Below are 16630 nucleotides of genomic sequence, written 5' to 3' on the forward strand. Positions count from 1 at the left end.
ATATTTTTACTGACTGCAGATGAATCTTGGGTAGAAAATGGAAGGAATTTTACAACAATAATGTGGTTTCTGATAAAATTTAAGAAGCATTATTTCCTCCTGGTGCTGAAAATGCCTAGAGATTGTTCAACATGCCATAATAAATGACCTTACCATTTAAGAAATAGCTGTAATCTGATTATGAGAACAAGAATTTAAAACTCTTGCTGAAGACAAAACACTCAACACATATACTTACTTTTAGTTTCACATTAAAGGTTTGCAGTTTTACAAAAGTGTGTTTGTCATTAAACACAGTTAAAATCAGGGAGCAATTGAAACCTCTGCTGAAGTCCCTGAAGTCTGAACTATAGAGAAGGGGCTGCAAGTGATCCTTACTGCTATTTATCAAAACACTTAAAAGTTATGTTTAAATGAAATATTTCAAATTTCATTTAACACAGGTAATTAGTAATGATCTCCATATGTAAATTTAACTTATGGTCAAGTCAGGTGTTAAAAAAGCAGGAGAGACCAGAACAAAACAATGACTCCAGTTCCTGATTTCATCCCTTTTATGTATCATGGGCATATTCTATGGCTGCTGTTTGAAAAAAACAGGTGTTAATGAACAAAGTTCTTAAGTATTCACTCACAAAGGGAAAGGTGCATTGAAGCTGTTGGTGATCTACTCACTGGTGCTGTGTTGTATTTCTTGATTTCACAGGAAGGGTAATGCCACCAGAAAGAAATGAAAAATTAAACATGTACATTTCCATCTCCATTTGAAATAGTGGTATATCTAAAATTAATACATACTCACAGACACACCAGAAATTTAAATGAACTTAGTTAACAAAACAAAGCAACTGAAGCTTTATTTATCTATATAGAAAGATGCATCCTTATGTGCATTCTTTTAAGCTAAGGAAAATGAAAAAGCCATGCAGCCCTTGCAAGAAATAAATCCTCAGGTGGTAATATATATATACATAGAAAGTTTCTCCTTTAGTAGATGATTCCTCTCAACAGATAATTAATGCCATTTAGGAGAGACTTAAGCTTATGAGTACTTTATAGTAGAATACTCTACTACATTTTTTCAGTACAACAGCAAAACCATTGCTTGAACCACCATATTGTTTGTATTAGTTAAATAAGAGCAAGTAACAGAACTTAAGCAGTTAAACATGTATCTGGAAATCAGACTACTTAAGTAAAGTAAGCACAAGGAAAGGATATAGAGCAAATGAAAGGATTTTTCTTCAAGAAAAATCATCTTTCGACTTGTTGCAACTTCACATCTCATATGGCTTTTGAATGGAGGCATTAGTTAAAAGAATCTTTCCACCCATAGTCAAGTATTGACTGTATTTAAATACAGCAATGCAAGGACAAACAAGTTAAAAATTTAGCATACCATATTGCTTTATGTAATATGGCATAGAACCCCTTTCTATAAGGCTACAAAGGACAAATTTACATTAATATGAGGTACTGGCATTTATGATTGGAAAAGTAAAGATGAAAAAAGGATTATACAGCATTGTCATCAGACATCTCTTTTTTTTCCTTTTTCTTTTTTTTTTTTTGAGGGGCTTTTGGTTTTAGTTTTCCTTTTTACAAAATACGTGTCTTGATGACCACATGCTCTAAGCTTATATTCACTTATTTTTACATATATATTTTATTTGTAGGGGCAATTGAGAGAGAGTCACAAATAACGAAAGGACACTAAGGTTTTAATAAGGGCAACAAAAAAGTGTTTTCACCAGAATAGATTCACATTACAGTACACCAATATTGACAGCATTCTCTTTTGTCTATTTTTGGTACATAAGATGGAATCTCTCTACATAACCTTATAAGGCTTCAGTAACTAAAAAGTAAAAAACCTATTAGTTTACAATTCATTTAAAAATTCTGAAAGACACAGCAAGTTCTAAACTTTAGTAGTGCTACCCATACACAACCATCTGGTTTCAGAAGCCATTAAAAGAGCCTCCTCCAAGGGAGCTTCCAACAGCAGAGTTGTGCAACATGGATGTATCTTACTACGAGGGGAAAAAAAATTACACATGGCACATTCTCATTCATATTTTGCAATGTAAAAAGTTACAAACATACCTAATCAAATAAATAATAAAAAAAGAATCTGAAATGTGTTTGTTATGTATCCTAAAATCACTACGCAGAATAATGGAGACTTTCACTCACAAACTATTTACATGGTAATACCCAGGTGAGGGTACACACTGCTACAAAACTCATAAAACAAAGGGTAAACTTGAAATGTTTTCCATAGTAAAGGTCTAGCAGCATGACTATATCTAATGCTGTTTGTTGTCTTTGACAGTTTTTGGAAGTTTGTTTTAATCTATGTCTTCGTCCAGTTCATAATTGTCTTTATCATAAATATCTTTTACTAAAAGAACCCGTACGAGCATATTTTCCAAAGTGTTGCGGTCCAGTGAGGTGGCAGTGTACCAGATGGGGCTCTCTGCCGACACCGAGCACTCCGGCTGCAGATAGAACATGTCTGTCCTCTGGTTCAGATTCTGTGGGCTACCAGGAGGAAAACACAGCGGGTTAGAAACACAGCCTCACAGGACAACACAGAACGTTAGCAGCTCCAAAATCTTGCACAAACAAACTTCTAACTGCACCTAGGCAAGTTACCAAAAAACTCCAAACCAACCAGAATGAAAAGAAAAATGTGAAGAAATGTGGTCTTGTTGATAGAAGGAGCCTTGCCTGGTCGGGCCCAAACCCAGCCAGTCCCACATCTGCAGAGCCCCAGATGCCTGGGACTCACCAAGCATGCAAGAGATCAGACTCTTCAAAAACCTGCACATCCAGGTCTTGCTAAACCAGAAAGTGCTTTCCATGATTTGCGAAGAGACCCAACACTAATTACACCAATTACATCAATAATTGCTCACACAACTGCTGGCTGACGTGGCTACCTCTGAATGTAAAGCCTGGGGTTCCCTTGAAAAGCCAAGGATGGTAGTTCTGAGATGCACAGAAGTGTAAGCAGCTAAAATCTCTCCTCCTCCTGTTAGATTTAAAAGGTTGGTTGTTATAAATCTTAATCCCTTAATTCCTTAGCTGCCATTTTATGGATTACATGCAGCTCAGAAACATCCTTTAAGACACTAGAGAAGACTCCTTTCAGGAAATCCTAGCAGTTCATCCATTTAGGCAAGTCTCAGAAAAGAATTTTCAGTTCTGGATGAGCAAGTGATCACTCAAGCTCCCTCCTTTACAAATACTGCAGACTTCAGGAGTCAACTATATTTCATGTTTCTTCAGTAAAAATAAGGATTTTCACCAGCTCACCTTCCCAAACTGGTTGATAAGATTTCAGGTGTTGCTCTTCACCTGTTGAGGTGACTGTCAGATTGTTTTGCTCTCATGTAAATCAGATTAAGAGTCAGATAAGGAGTAAAGTATGGTTGTTTAAAATAGTCTACAAATTTAAATATTTTAACCTCCTTCCTACTTGCTTGAAACAACAGTATTTTTATAGGAACAAGCAATCACAGAATCACAGAATCAATCAGGTTGGATAAGACTTCTGGGATCATCGAGTCCAATCTGTGGTCCAACACCTCCATGTCAACCAGACCATGGCACTGAATGCCACATCCAGTCTTTCCTTAAGCACCTCCAGCACCTCCCTGGGCAGCCCATTCCCATGTCTAATTACCCTTCCTGTGGAGAAATTCCTCTCTAATGTCCAACCTAAACCCACCCAAGTGCAGTTTGAGACTATAATGAGACAATAATACAGTCCTTCATAGCTGTGAATGAAAACATCCTGAAATTTCAACTATACAGCTGTCCACTGGTTGCCAAGTATGTTTCAAACAGCTGGCATTACCTAAAATTTTACAATAGTTTTTACAGTGTTAAATATTCTATTTAAAATATTTCAACAAAATTAAGAAGGAGAACCAGGAGAACAGTCTTGCTGCTTTAGTTAACAATGGTTACCAACATCTGCAAGACAGCATGGCTTGAAACCACATCATAACTGATGTCCAAATGGGTTTAAGAGCATTCTTTTCTCACAAAGTTGAGATGTTCCTCCTAAAGAAAAAAAATTATGTGGTCTCTCCCCCAGTGACTGTGTAACTCAGTCCAAAAAGCCAACTTAGACTTTTTAATGACAAATCCTCCCCAAATCATGAAAGTAGAGAAAGTGAAGGCAAAATCCCCCTGCAACAACCAGGATCAACTGAGTTTTTGAAAAACAGGTGGTTGCATTAACAGACCACAACCTCTTTTTTACTTGTTTCTCTCTATAGCATCACATGCTTGTACTTCTGCTGATGCTGTGTGTGAGCTCCTTCCTCACCTTTCAGACCATAATGCTGTTTCCTAACACACATTGAGTGTCATACTTAATTTACTGTCTTGTATATACCAGGTGATTTTATTTCTTTGGTATCACTTGCCCTCATTTCCCTTAGAGTTATACAAAACATTAAAATCAGTCACTTGAATGGCTGTTACAGTTAAGGAAAAATACTTTCCAAGAAATCTTGTTTTCAAGCTTCCAAAACACTTAGCTAGTAAATAATTTTTTTTAAGAGTTGCCTAAGCTTTTTTTTTAATGTAATAAATTCTGCTTCCTTCCTTCCTGCACAATTAATTGTAGAGATTGGATGGAAACAAGCTAGTTCTAAATACTGGGTTAATGCCAGTAGTCGTTTACCTACCACAAAATATTTCAAACATGCTTCCACACTGGGTACCTCAAAAGCATCTACATTTCAGATGCCTGATAACTTATAATGAAGCAAATCTGTTGTCTTAACCCAATTCTTAGTGAAGAGATGGGGACCTCACAAACAAAACCCTCAGTAGCAAAACCTACCAGAATTCTTGCTGGCAGTTCTCTGCAGAGATACTTGGTATTCCCAGGTAAGAGAATTGAATTGTATTGTTATTCCCAGATGGAGCCCTTGAAAACTAACACTGAAGTACTCCACTGCTCCCACACTTAATGCACATTTTGTCCAGATACAGAACTGGAGATTTCATTTAGGTATTTTTCAGGAAATTTCAATCCATTCCCTTTGTTTGAGCACATTTAATGTTGCATCAAAACAGTTCCTTTCTGGTTTACTCTAGACCCTGTCTGTATTACCCTGTATCACACTTACCTTTTAGACAGATAGCACTCAAACATTTTCACAGGGCATCTAGCTGGATCAGATGTGTTTTCAATTTGTTCAAATACTGGCACATCATCTTCATGTTTCCTTTTTCCAGTAGCAATTTTATCTTTAAGAAGAAAATCAACAACATCTAAGCAATAACTTGAAGTTATTTTACATTTTTCAGTAAAATTCCCCATAAGAAGCCCACCAAGTACCACAAGTTAGTTACCACAACGGTGCAAATCTGCAAACTGGAAATGCCACCCACAGGCCACAGGAAAGTCACAGCATTTCACATGGAGACCAGTGGGCTCAAGTAAACTCAGAGACCCTGCAGTCCCCATGGACCACACACTCCAATTAGAGCTCTGGGAGCTGAGAGCTGCTAGACTTTGCATTGAAAGGCAGAGCTCTGGCTCCTGGCTAGGTGCCCAGATGTCCCTCCTCAGTGCCATGTGGATGCTCCTGCAATACTAATTTTGAACTGCCATAGTACCTTCATTATCAGCTCTGCACAGGGAAGACACTTGATATCGAAGACAAGCTTTGCTTTCCATTGTTAGCGGATTTTTCTTCCACTGTCTAAAAACAGTGCCAAAAGAAAGTCTTAAATGCTGCTCCACTGTTTTCAGGCCAAAATATTTAGTGTTAAAGTAGAACAGAGTATTCAAAAGAGCAACAGGTGAATGTGATCCTAGCTGTTTAATCCTCCAAAGGTAATCTTCTTCAACTCGAGAGAATATTGATCCTTGGAAAGAAAGAATAGTAGGGAAAATACAATGGATTAGCCCATGAACTGTCAAGGTAAAAAAAAATCAAGTTTTTTTCTTACTGTGAAATGCAGCAAAATGATCATGACAGAAGCTGCTGATAAACTTATTTATTTTTATGTCCACACTCCCCAAACCCATGTATTAAAGACACTGAGACAGTCGGTGGGAAATCTCAGTAGAGGCAATTTCAGAGAGAACAGCATTAATTACAGTAGAAATTGTTTAATTACAACAGCATTTCTGACATGCAGCTCTCTCATGCTATTTCACAGAAATTAATGTTCAATGGAGTAACCTTAATTCCATCATGAAAGGCATATATTTGAGTTCATTTTATTCTGCTCAGGTTAAGGCCTCCAAACATTGTACCTTCTTCTTTCTTATTACTAATGGATATCTCACTTGGAAAGCATTCCTGGACCAAAAGAGGATGCAGGAAGGGCCCAACACAGAGGCTCTCTGGGCTGTACTGAGAGAAGCCAATATTGAGAAAAGAAAGGAAAGGGTCTGGCAAGGACAAGCCTTCACTCAAGTGAGGATTATGAAAAAGATGGACGAACAGCTGATTCTGTACTTCAGCACCAGTATTGGTCTGCTGGGAAAAATCTGCTTTCTCCATGAACAAAAATGATCCTTCTGAGCAGAAGACTCTCAGCAAAGAGTCCTCCTAATCCAGATGAGAAATTCTAAAATACATCAATTGTTAGCCCTACCTACACATAGTGCAGCGCCTGCCTGCCTGCTTCCATCTGGGGGAAAAATGGGCAAAAAAATAAGTTCAGCTCAGGTAAAAACTACAGGTCAAAGAGCTTTTTTTAACTTTCTCTCCTAAAGATAGGTAGTAATTTTTAAGTGAGTGGCAAAAACAACTCTTGTAGCATGGATTACCCAGAAACAAGACAAATAAAAACAGATAGAGTTTTAAATTAAATCTTAGAAGACACGTCTGTAATTCTTCATCAACTGCTATTGCAATGCATAACATATATATACATATATATATATGCATGCTTAAGAATACATAACTTGTAAGAGATGAAAACCATACATGACCAAAAAGAAAATTACCATCTGGAAGTATGCTTGGCTGCCAGCTTCGAAGGATTTTATTTAATTCCTGTTCAAACGTCTGGTAGATTGGATCAATAAATATGTTGTCTTTCCGATTACTCCTATATAAATACTAGAGAAAAGAGAGACACAGTATTTACAATTCCAGATTAGAACAACTCCTGTGCTACAGGGTTTTCTTTTTTTCATAACTGTGCAAGTGTTGTACTGAAAAGCAGTATCTAAAAATAAAGCTATGCTACCTTTCCAATATCTAACAGGTAACAGTTACTTCCAATATAATTGTATGTTGTAAATTTCTAACTGGATATGAATCATAGTTTAATTACAACTAATATTTTTCTCTAAGATTTCCTGTGTGCAACATTGTAACAGTGAATGGGGAGTCATTAAAAAATCCCCAAATCACAAACAACTAATTTATCTTATCCTACAACTAGGCCTTCAAAAAAATCCAAAACCAACCCATATTTAGCAAGAGTCTGCCCTTTTAAATGTGAACTCCAGACAGTGACAAAACCATCTTCAATACAAAAGTGGGAGAAAAAAACCCACCCATATATTTGTGGTAATAATATACAGCAATACAAGAAAGATGATAGGATGGTGCAAGGCACTGGCCTATTCTGCAGTCTAATTATCTTACCCCTCTTGACCTTACAAAAATTCTTTTGAACCTTTACCAAGAATTAATGGCTGAGGACTACTGTTTGACACTATCATCTCTGAGACATTTCTAAGAAAGGGAGGATTGGCTTCTTAATTTCCCACTTCAGCGTTATCTTTGCAAGAACATGCCTGTTAGTAAATACAATAAAAGTGACAGACAAAAAACGCATTTGCTTCTGGAAATGACATCTATTTCTTGAAATACCATGCTTGAAATCACATTAACCACAACACTGATAGGTGATTATGGTTCAGTACATCCTAGCCTCCTTATCTTTGCACTTAATTTTATAATCAGGGTAAATGAATGAATACACTTCCTACAGGTTTTCAACAACATTTTCATTTAGATAACTATTTTATATGGTAAGTTTAACTAACTCCTCAAAGAAAAATATTCCCTCATATGTGCTTGTTTCCATGTACACCAGTTTTGATTTCATAAAGCAATTCTAAGCTAGATAATACAGCTCACTGTAAGCTTCATGGCATTTGCCCTTCCATTCCCTGGCACTTTTTTCCACCACGTAATTCTCTCTGGTTTGCATTAAACACTCACACTGAACGCTGGCAGTGAAAATGAAGACTGAAAACTGGTTGAAAACCAATCCACACACAAGCCTGTGAGAACTCAACTAAAAATACTTCTTCCTGTTTCAGAGTAAGTGTTGACTAAACCCTGGCATCCCCAGCTCAAGTCTGAAGCTCCCCAGAGCACTGGCACTGGAGGGTCTATAGAAGGATGATGTTGTGCAGCAGGACAGACTCCAACCCACCACCCATGCCTGCAAACCTTCATTCCCAAACCACTTTGCCCTGCTGCTCTACAAACCCTACAGGGGCAGCATGAGCACAAGCCATTCCCACCTGAGATGAGCTCTACTGAGATGAGCATGGGAAGGAACTGGATGTGCCTCTGAATCCCACAGTGGAGGACAACAGGCTGAATCACTGTGCACAGCAATTTTGTCTGACCTTCAGACAAACATCCGCCAAACTCTGGCAGCCTGCCCAAACAGCCCTGTTACCAGACATACAAAAAACAAGAAAAAAACCCCAAACCAAATCCCAATAATCCCAATTAGGGACAAAGAATGAAGGCCATGATGCAACAAAGGAGCACTGCAGGCTAACACCTTCCTCTAGATGAACCCTCTCCACTAGATGCCTGCCTGACCATGCAGCAGCCTTTAATTCTAAGTGTGTTATCCTTCAGGATCACTACTTTAGAGCTATCAAAAGCATTACTGAACCACTTCTGTCTGAAAGCAGAACAATTTCAGCTGTAAATTAACCTGAACTGAGAAACTGCACCATCTGACTCAGGGACTGATTTCCTGGAACAGATTTTACAGTGTTTCCTTTAGGAAAAAGTTGTTTTACAAACTTAAAAAAGAAAACAACCAACTCAGGACTTGAAGACTCCTGAGCTCAAACCACATTCTATCCATGAGGAAAAGCTCCAAACCGAGTATTTAGCCACAATGAGTGCAGTAATGCTGGTGGAAGGGGAATGTACTTTTTTACTAGCCTATGGTTCCTACATCCTCTTCCTTTGAAGAGACATTTACTCTAGGATAGCAAAATATTAATGATCATTTGCCCAACCGTATCCTTAAATAGCATAATTACATCTCCTCTGAGCCCCTTCCAAGTTCAACAAAGCCAATACCTTTGATGCAGTAGCAGACAATTTATTCTCTTTCAGGGTAGGGGTTGTCAAGTGGAAAGGAAATTTCTAAGCAAATTCTAGAAGGCAATGGAGTTTCGTTGTGCATGTGACAATTGCATTGCATTTAGTGTACCACTAGCTTGCTTAAACGTGTTTCTTCAGAAGGGTGGTAATATTTGCCCCCAAATATTTGCCATTTGCACACAGATGATGGCTGCAGCCCTTCACAGCTCATGTTCCTGTCTCTCACTTGCTGTCTGCCTCTGTGAAATGCAAACTCATCAGAACACAGCACATCTTCCTACCAGTCTGGCCAACAAATCAGGGCTGTTCACACTGCCTGAATTAAATCCTGGACAAAAAGTATAGGCAGTAAATTACAGTAAAATGACCACATGTTGCTTCACTAATGTTCCAGCACTGTGTATGTGTATTAGGCCTCATGATAATTGTAGCTGCCACACAAACTATGGTTCTGAAGAGCTGAAAAAAAGATATTTTATACACAACTAGCTTTCATGACTGACAAAATAGACAATGTCAAAGGTACAAAGAGAAAGATTAAAAAATATTGTTTGAATTCCATTTTATAAACACATACTTCCCTCTGTGTACTGTTTATCTGCTTAAGGTGAGTATTTTCAATTCAACAGAAAGGTACAGAGACAGTGTATCATGCAAGTGCAGAAGCAGAAAGCTAGCTCAATTTGAAACACACCTTGTAGCAATATTGACTAAAAAGCCACTGACTAAAATCAATGTTTGCTTCTCAAGTTTCAACAATGAGGCAAAGGTAGCAACTAACTCTTTATTTTTGCACACATGCAACACAGGAAAATTACTATTTTGCTACTTATTTTTAAAATACTTCAATTTTAAAAATTGTTACTTGATTCCTCTGCCTCAAGTATGGAACAGTTTAAGTAGAACTGCAAACCCTGTGAGCAGCTTGCTTTCCACATCATACACATCTTTTATTCCCTTTTAACTTGAATGAAATTTTCTGTGCACTCAGCTCTGAACACTGCTTATTTTGCCTATGTTTTGCCTTATGTAGTAAAAACTAAGACAGCCCTCCCTGCTTAAAAGATCAGCTGTGGAACAGCTTCTCTAATTACCTAGCAATAGGTTACTGCCTTCACATCCACTACAACCAACCTGACTCCTTCCCATCTTACTGTGTGTAGGACAGTCAACACAGCAGAGTTTCCTGCACTCTATCCTGCCTGGCCACAATCTGCAATACCCAGTAAATCAGACCCTCCCCAAAAGACACTTAATTTAGATTGTTTCCTCTATATGCTAAGGAATTGAATTAGTCAAAGGCTTAGAGATCATGCCTTGTTTCATTCTGTTTTTACACTGGACATCTTTAGCAAACAAAATGAAGCACAGCATTTAAGAAGACTATGTTGTTTTTGACTGGGTTAATTACTTGCTTTAACCCAGCAAGAAGCTTAAAATTATTCGAATATACCAATGTGTGTTTGAGCTTTCAGGATGGGTCTGCAAACTCATTTCCTACACAGACAGCTCCCTACAACATGATTACACAGCACCCTGATCACAGCCATGTATAAAGGGTAGCTCCTAGCCAGTAAATCCATGTTATCTCCACTCTTCTACTGAAATGGGTTACAGTCAAATCAGCAGCTCCATTTCCCATCTCTACAGCCTCTACTAACCTCCTGAATTCCAAGACACAGATAATAGATGCTGTCAGGTGCATAGTTCTCTCCATTAGGCCTTCGAATTTCATTGACAAAATGTGTCAACCCATAGTTTAACTCAGCTGAAGTATGTGATAATAGATCTTCCTTTAATTTCACAGACTTTACTGTAAAATAGAGAAGAAATGCTACATTATACAACAGAATTGTCACACAGTGAAGGTGGGATGGGGTACTTTTTGACTGAAAACTGGGAAACTGGCTTGATGTCCTCTCCATTAACCAATGAATGAGACTAAAATGTACTAAGCAGTTAAAATGTTAGGTCTGTATTAAAACAATCAAGGCTCCCACAGTAAAGTCCAGTTAACCAAATGCAGTAACACCTGCTAACAAATGTACTGTCATGCACAGCTCAGGATGACACAGAGGCAGCCCAAGATGCTGAAGTGAAGCCAGTGATGTAGAGGGGCACCTTCAGGGGAAACAGCAGTTTCCAAAGACCCAAGAGCACAACACAAGGGTGCTGAGACGCATGTGGGAGCTGGAGAGCAGCAGGAGTAGCAGCAATTCCCCTTTTCCCCCACAGTACAAATGTGTACAGAGAGGAGAGCTGCAGAAAGAGCAGCATGGCTCCAGGGGATCAAAGGACACCTTGTACCAGAGCTCCACAGCCAGGTAATGCCAGCCTCAGAGGAAGATCTCCTTACAGGATAAAGAGTAGGCCTTGCCATTTAGAAGCCCAGAAACAGTGTGAGCCCTGAAGTGAGTTAGAATATGAGGAAAAACAGGATGCAAACAAAACATTAAAATGGTCGCAGAAAATCAGAATAGCCAAGAAGGTGCTGTCCTAGCTTTCATGAGAAGTGTGAGACCCAGCATTTTGAGCCAAACAGGAAAAACTAGAAGAAAAAGAGTTTGGCAACTCTGCGGTAAAATAATCTCAGTCATGCTGGAAACATTAAGGACATGAGAAAAATTCAATCAAAAATTCCAGCTGAGAATCACACAAAAAGCAGGTGAGAATCCCTAGCAGGTCAGAATGTGGATGGCAGATTTTTGGCAATACTTACTTGATTTCAGCTCCTCTAGCTCTGGAAGCTGCTGGTCTAAGTGGCGGGACTTTACCCAGTGCTTCCAGGCGTTCACCCCGTAGGCGTATTTGAAGGGAAAGCTGCACTCGGAGTTCTCGGAGCTGTCGTCGTGCGCCTGGTACTCTGACACGGCTTTCCTCTTCACACCCTGCCACGGCAACACAGAGGGTAAGGCCACCAGCAGGGACACCAGCAGGGACACAGCACCTGGCACAGCCAGCTGCGGGCCAAAGGGCACACTGAACCCCAGTGCACTCACACAACTTCAGCGTGTCCATGCACAGGGAGCTGAAGATGGGACAAATCTGTGTCACAAGGCTCCACTCCTCAAATGAACCCTTTGCCAATGGAAAAGGCAGCACTGCTTCCAGATTAAAGCATGCCTAGCAGAGCATATGTGATAATGTCCAGTGCATAATAGCAAAAGCTATTTTTTTAAATTATTTTTTACTATTACTTTTACTATTATTTTTTAAATAATTTTTTACTCCAGGTTTGATACTAGAAAGACCCATTTATTATTAGAAAGCTATAGTAGAAGTTGGCTGTTTTTTTTAAAGCTGCAAAATCTACTGCAGTTATTGGAACAAAACCATTTCAGCTTTGTGGCAGGCATAAATAAAAGACTATGGCTAATTTGTATCCAAGGTCTAAACTAAGATTAGCTAAAAATAAAATCTGGGAAAATTACAAGCAAATAAAAAAAAAGTTTAAACTCTTTTATATGGTATGGCTCCCATTATGAACCATGGTAATGACAATGTTTTTCCATCTTACTATCAAATTAAACCAAGACCTCTTTGTTCAAAGCAGAAGGTAAAACAGCATTGCTAAGAATACAGTAGGTATATACACAGTGGCCCATTCTACCAACAGTTCTGCCACTGTGAAGCAAAAACAGGATCAGAATTTACACATCACATTTATATCAAATCCTACAGTTATCTGCAACAGACATACCACTGAAATAATTTTATTACTTGAAATGTATCAATGTATGTCATAAAGATAGGATATTAGGTATGAGTAGACAGTAACACGCTGTAAATCATTATCAGAACTAAAACCAAAAGAAAAGGATATTTTTTCCTACATAAATTTTTGTGCTTTTCTTGATATTTTTAATACCATGAAAAAATTACCTTCTTTTTGGACCGAGGCCTTGGCTGTTCCTCATATTCTTCACCAAAAACAGGAGGTAACAAAAACTCATTTTCTGTATCCAGCTCCTCAGTTGCTGAAAATACATTAACAGAAACTTATTTCTAAGTGTATTTTAAATAACATTGCTTTGAAAAAAAACCAATTACCTATATTGGTGTGCCTTAACATAAGGTGTCCACAAAGGCACACAAATAAACACAACTAAATGCTGGATTTTGGTAAGAGGAAACAAACCTGTTTTTATATTCAAACTAAAACAAAGCTGTCAAATTGTAAAACAAAGCTGTCAAATAGTTTATTTCTAAGTAGGTTTCAGAGTACACAATGCTCAACATTTCAAGTATTATCTGAAGTTGCTAAGGCAGAATTTCTTACTGTAGACTCTTATATAATGTCTTCTGCCCAGGCTGTCTTTGGTATCAAAAATTCTTAGGTATGGTGAGAATGAGCAGCTTTGACTGGAAAAAATACAAATTAACTTAGTACATGTAGTTTTGTTCATGTATTTAGATGATTTCTATACATGTTTTGTTATTTCTTGTAGCACATTACACTTAGTTTAAAACATTAAGAACCAGAAGGCAAACTCCTTCAGTGAAACTGGTTTAGTCTTTATCTATACAAGTGGTGGAGGTCTAGCTCATGATGGATAACACAGTTAAGTTTGGTAAGCAGATGTATGGCAATCCCTCAAAATACTGTTTATTTAACATTTCAGGTAGGATTGAGGACTCTATTTCAGGGAGGAATGAGACAAGGCATGAATGGATGTAGTGCTGCAAGTCCCACCCTTTATTTACTTTATTGAAGATGGTTCATCCCTCATTTAGCCATCAAAGAATGTTTTCACTCAAAATTGAATGCTATTCTGATAATCTGATTTCACCACCTTATTTCTCAAGACAGCTCTCCAACTGGAGCAGATGAAACAGCACTTACATGCAGAGATTTCAGAACTCTGCCCCAGACTCAAAAGCAGTCCTTCTCCTGATACCACAAAGAATCTTATCTCAGAAGCACTTCAGTGTAACCAATGCCTCTTACAGACTGCTGCTACTTACTACTCCAACTTGCTTATTTCTTTTCTTCTATGGTTTTTCTTTCTCATGTACCCAGCTTCACTTAAAAAGAGGGTTAAAAAACTAGTATGCATCTGACTAGTGAATTTCCCAAGATTAAGGTCAGCCTAACCCCCAGGCCTTCTCTTTAAATTAGGCATAGAGAAAACTGGACATCTGCTGGAGATAGAAGTAGTCTTCAGCACAAAAGGAGCCTGTCAGCTCCTGCAGAACCTGCCCAGCTGAGGTATGAGAGTCATGTGTCCAACAGAAGCTCTGAAAAAGGGACAGTAACTACAGCCAGAAGCCTTCTTGGATCTTGGATTGACTGGGGTATGGTGTAAGAAAACAGACACCGTTCCCTGCATTCTGTAGAGCGGTAGAAATTGTACTAGATAGCATCAAGAGTTTCTTTCAAGAAAGGCAGTGATTTTTTCCTGCTAATTCAAATAATGCTACCACTTCAAATGCTGATATGGACATTACCAAGATATTAAAAGGTAACACAAGTGGTGTGCAGCACGCCAACTTGCCTGCCAATTTTCTAACAAACTTGAGTGGGAAGTTGACTCCTTAGTAATTTCTCTAAGTCATGAAAATACCTGGAAATTGAAGAATGCATTCATTATGTTTTCCATGACACATGCCATCTGAGTCCTTGAGCCTTCAAAACAACTCATGCACCCAAGTTCTTTGTGAATGGTTAACTTCCCCTTTTCTTTGCATTGTTTCAAATACTGTATTTAGAAAGATGGAAGAACTCATTCAGAAGTCCCCCATCCATGCCCCGAAGGCATGGCAAAGTTTTACCTAACTGTAGTCAGTCAGACAGGTGGATCCTGCAATCAAATAAAGCTTCTCTGAAAGGATGATTAAACAAGGCACAAGGGCTGCCCAGAGTGTCACAGTATTTATTAAAATCACAGAAGAATTACCTCTTGGAAAGTCTATTTCAATATCAAGGTCTGGCTCATATGGAACATCGGGCAAGCTTGTCCGTGACTCTGAGTTTAGGAGATTGGTGTCAGCTATCACACCTGTTTAAAACAAAAGGAAAACATTTCATTATTTTAACCAACACATGGATTAGCCAAATGGAGCAGATCTACAACTTTAGAAGCTGAGTTGCTCTAAAACTGATTGTTCTGCTCATTCTCATCCTACATTTTCTTGTTCTTGGGATCTCGTATTTACCTTTCCAACCTGATTTCCTTCAAACATAAAACATACTTACTAGCCCATTGTTCTTCTCCATAAAGGTGAGTCAGCAAAGCACATGTATAGAAAATCAAATATTGGTGAACCTGGATCATATCAACCAATCCCAGAATTCAAACAATCTTGCAAAACTAACTGTCTATTTTCCTACCTGATCCTGTCACAACAGAACAGACTTTCAAGTCTGCTTTTGTAGGATCTGTTTCTCAAATAAGCCAGGGAGAAACAAAGCTTGAACTCTCTCCCAACTTCTGGCAAACACTGATTGCTCCAAATTCAGTCCTCTGTAAGTGAGCAAGCTCTGATCCCATACATCTGCTCATTTAGCTAGCTGTACTTCACAAAAGAGAGCAAGAAACTGAAAATGACAAGCTTGCAGTGCTACCAGAAATGTGCAGTTTTAGTAGAAAAATGGCAATAGATCAGAATACAGTAAGCCTCCCAGGACTGCAGCTCCACTGGCCTCCTACATAACGAGGCACAAAGTGTAAGCAGTATGTAATTTGTCAACAACCTTTCAGAAATCTGTTGAAAGAGCTTGGAAAAAACCTTCAAAATTTCATCCGAGTGAAGGCAAATTTTCCTGGAAAGACATAGGAAAGACTTGAAGATTTGGGCAAGCAGAGCCAGGAAAGAAGAGCAAAGAGACATGAGCACTGAGAAACTAAAACTACAAAGTATAAAGTATGTGGGACTTTTTGATCTTTGGATATAAATTTTTATTATGAGAATAATGTGTTGGTTGTTGCCCAGTAGTGCTTACTCTAAATCATGGGCTTTTCAGTTTCCCATGTTTTGCCAGAATGCACAAGAAGCTGAAAGGAAGCATGTCCAGAACAGTTGAGCTGCAGTGTCCAAAGGGGTGTTGGACACACAATGCTCAGTATATAACTGGGGAAGTTGGCTGGGAACCACCAATTGCTGCTCAAGAACAGGCTGGGTCAGTGGGTGGAGAGCACCTGTGTGGTGCAACACTTAGCTTTCTTGTGTTTTATTCCTCCCTCTCCCCTCTTTTAATTGTATTTACTAGTATAGTTAGTATTATATTTTATTTTGTTTCAATTATTAAACTGTTCTTGACTCACAAGGTT

The 16630-nt window shown here is 38.5% G+C and overlaps 1 protein-coding gene across 7 annotated transcripts in view; it reads right to left on the reverse strand.

The window, feature by feature from the left end:
- Nucleotides 1-831: 831 nt before the first annotated feature.
- Nucleotides 832-16630, reverse strand: part of ZMYM2 (zinc finger MYM-type containing 2) — an 87344-nt gene continuing 71545 nt past the window's right edge. For all 7 annotated transcript variants that reach the window (XM_036404065.2, XM_036404061.2, XM_036404058.2 and 4 more), the window contains 8 exons: nucleotides 15257-15358; nucleotides 13242-13336; nucleotides 12079-12247; nucleotides 11021-11172; nucleotides 6992-7106; nucleotides 5647-5898; nucleotides 5154-5274; nucleotides 832-2544 (listed from right to left, as the gene is read on the reverse strand). In XM_036404065.2, the coding sequence (XP_036259958.1) occupies nucleotides 2352-2544; nucleotides 5154-5274; nucleotides 5647-5898; nucleotides 6992-7106; nucleotides 11021-11172; nucleotides 12079-12247; nucleotides 13242-13336; nucleotides 15257-15358 (1199 nt within the window). In that variant the 3' untranslated portion in view covers nucleotides 832-2351. The remainder of the gene's footprint in view (nucleotides 2545-5153; nucleotides 5275-5646; nucleotides 5899-6991; nucleotides 7107-11020; nucleotides 11173-12078; nucleotides 12248-13241; nucleotides 13337-15256; nucleotides 15359-16630) is intronic.

Source organism: Molothrus ater, chromosome 2 (genome assembly GCF_012460135.2).
Source record: "Molothrus ater isolate BHLD 08-10-18 breed brown headed cowbird chromosome 2, BPBGC_Mater_1.1, whole genome shotgun sequence".
Lineage (NCBI taxonomy): Eukaryota > Metazoa > Chordata > Aves > Passeriformes > Icteridae > Molothrus > Molothrus ater.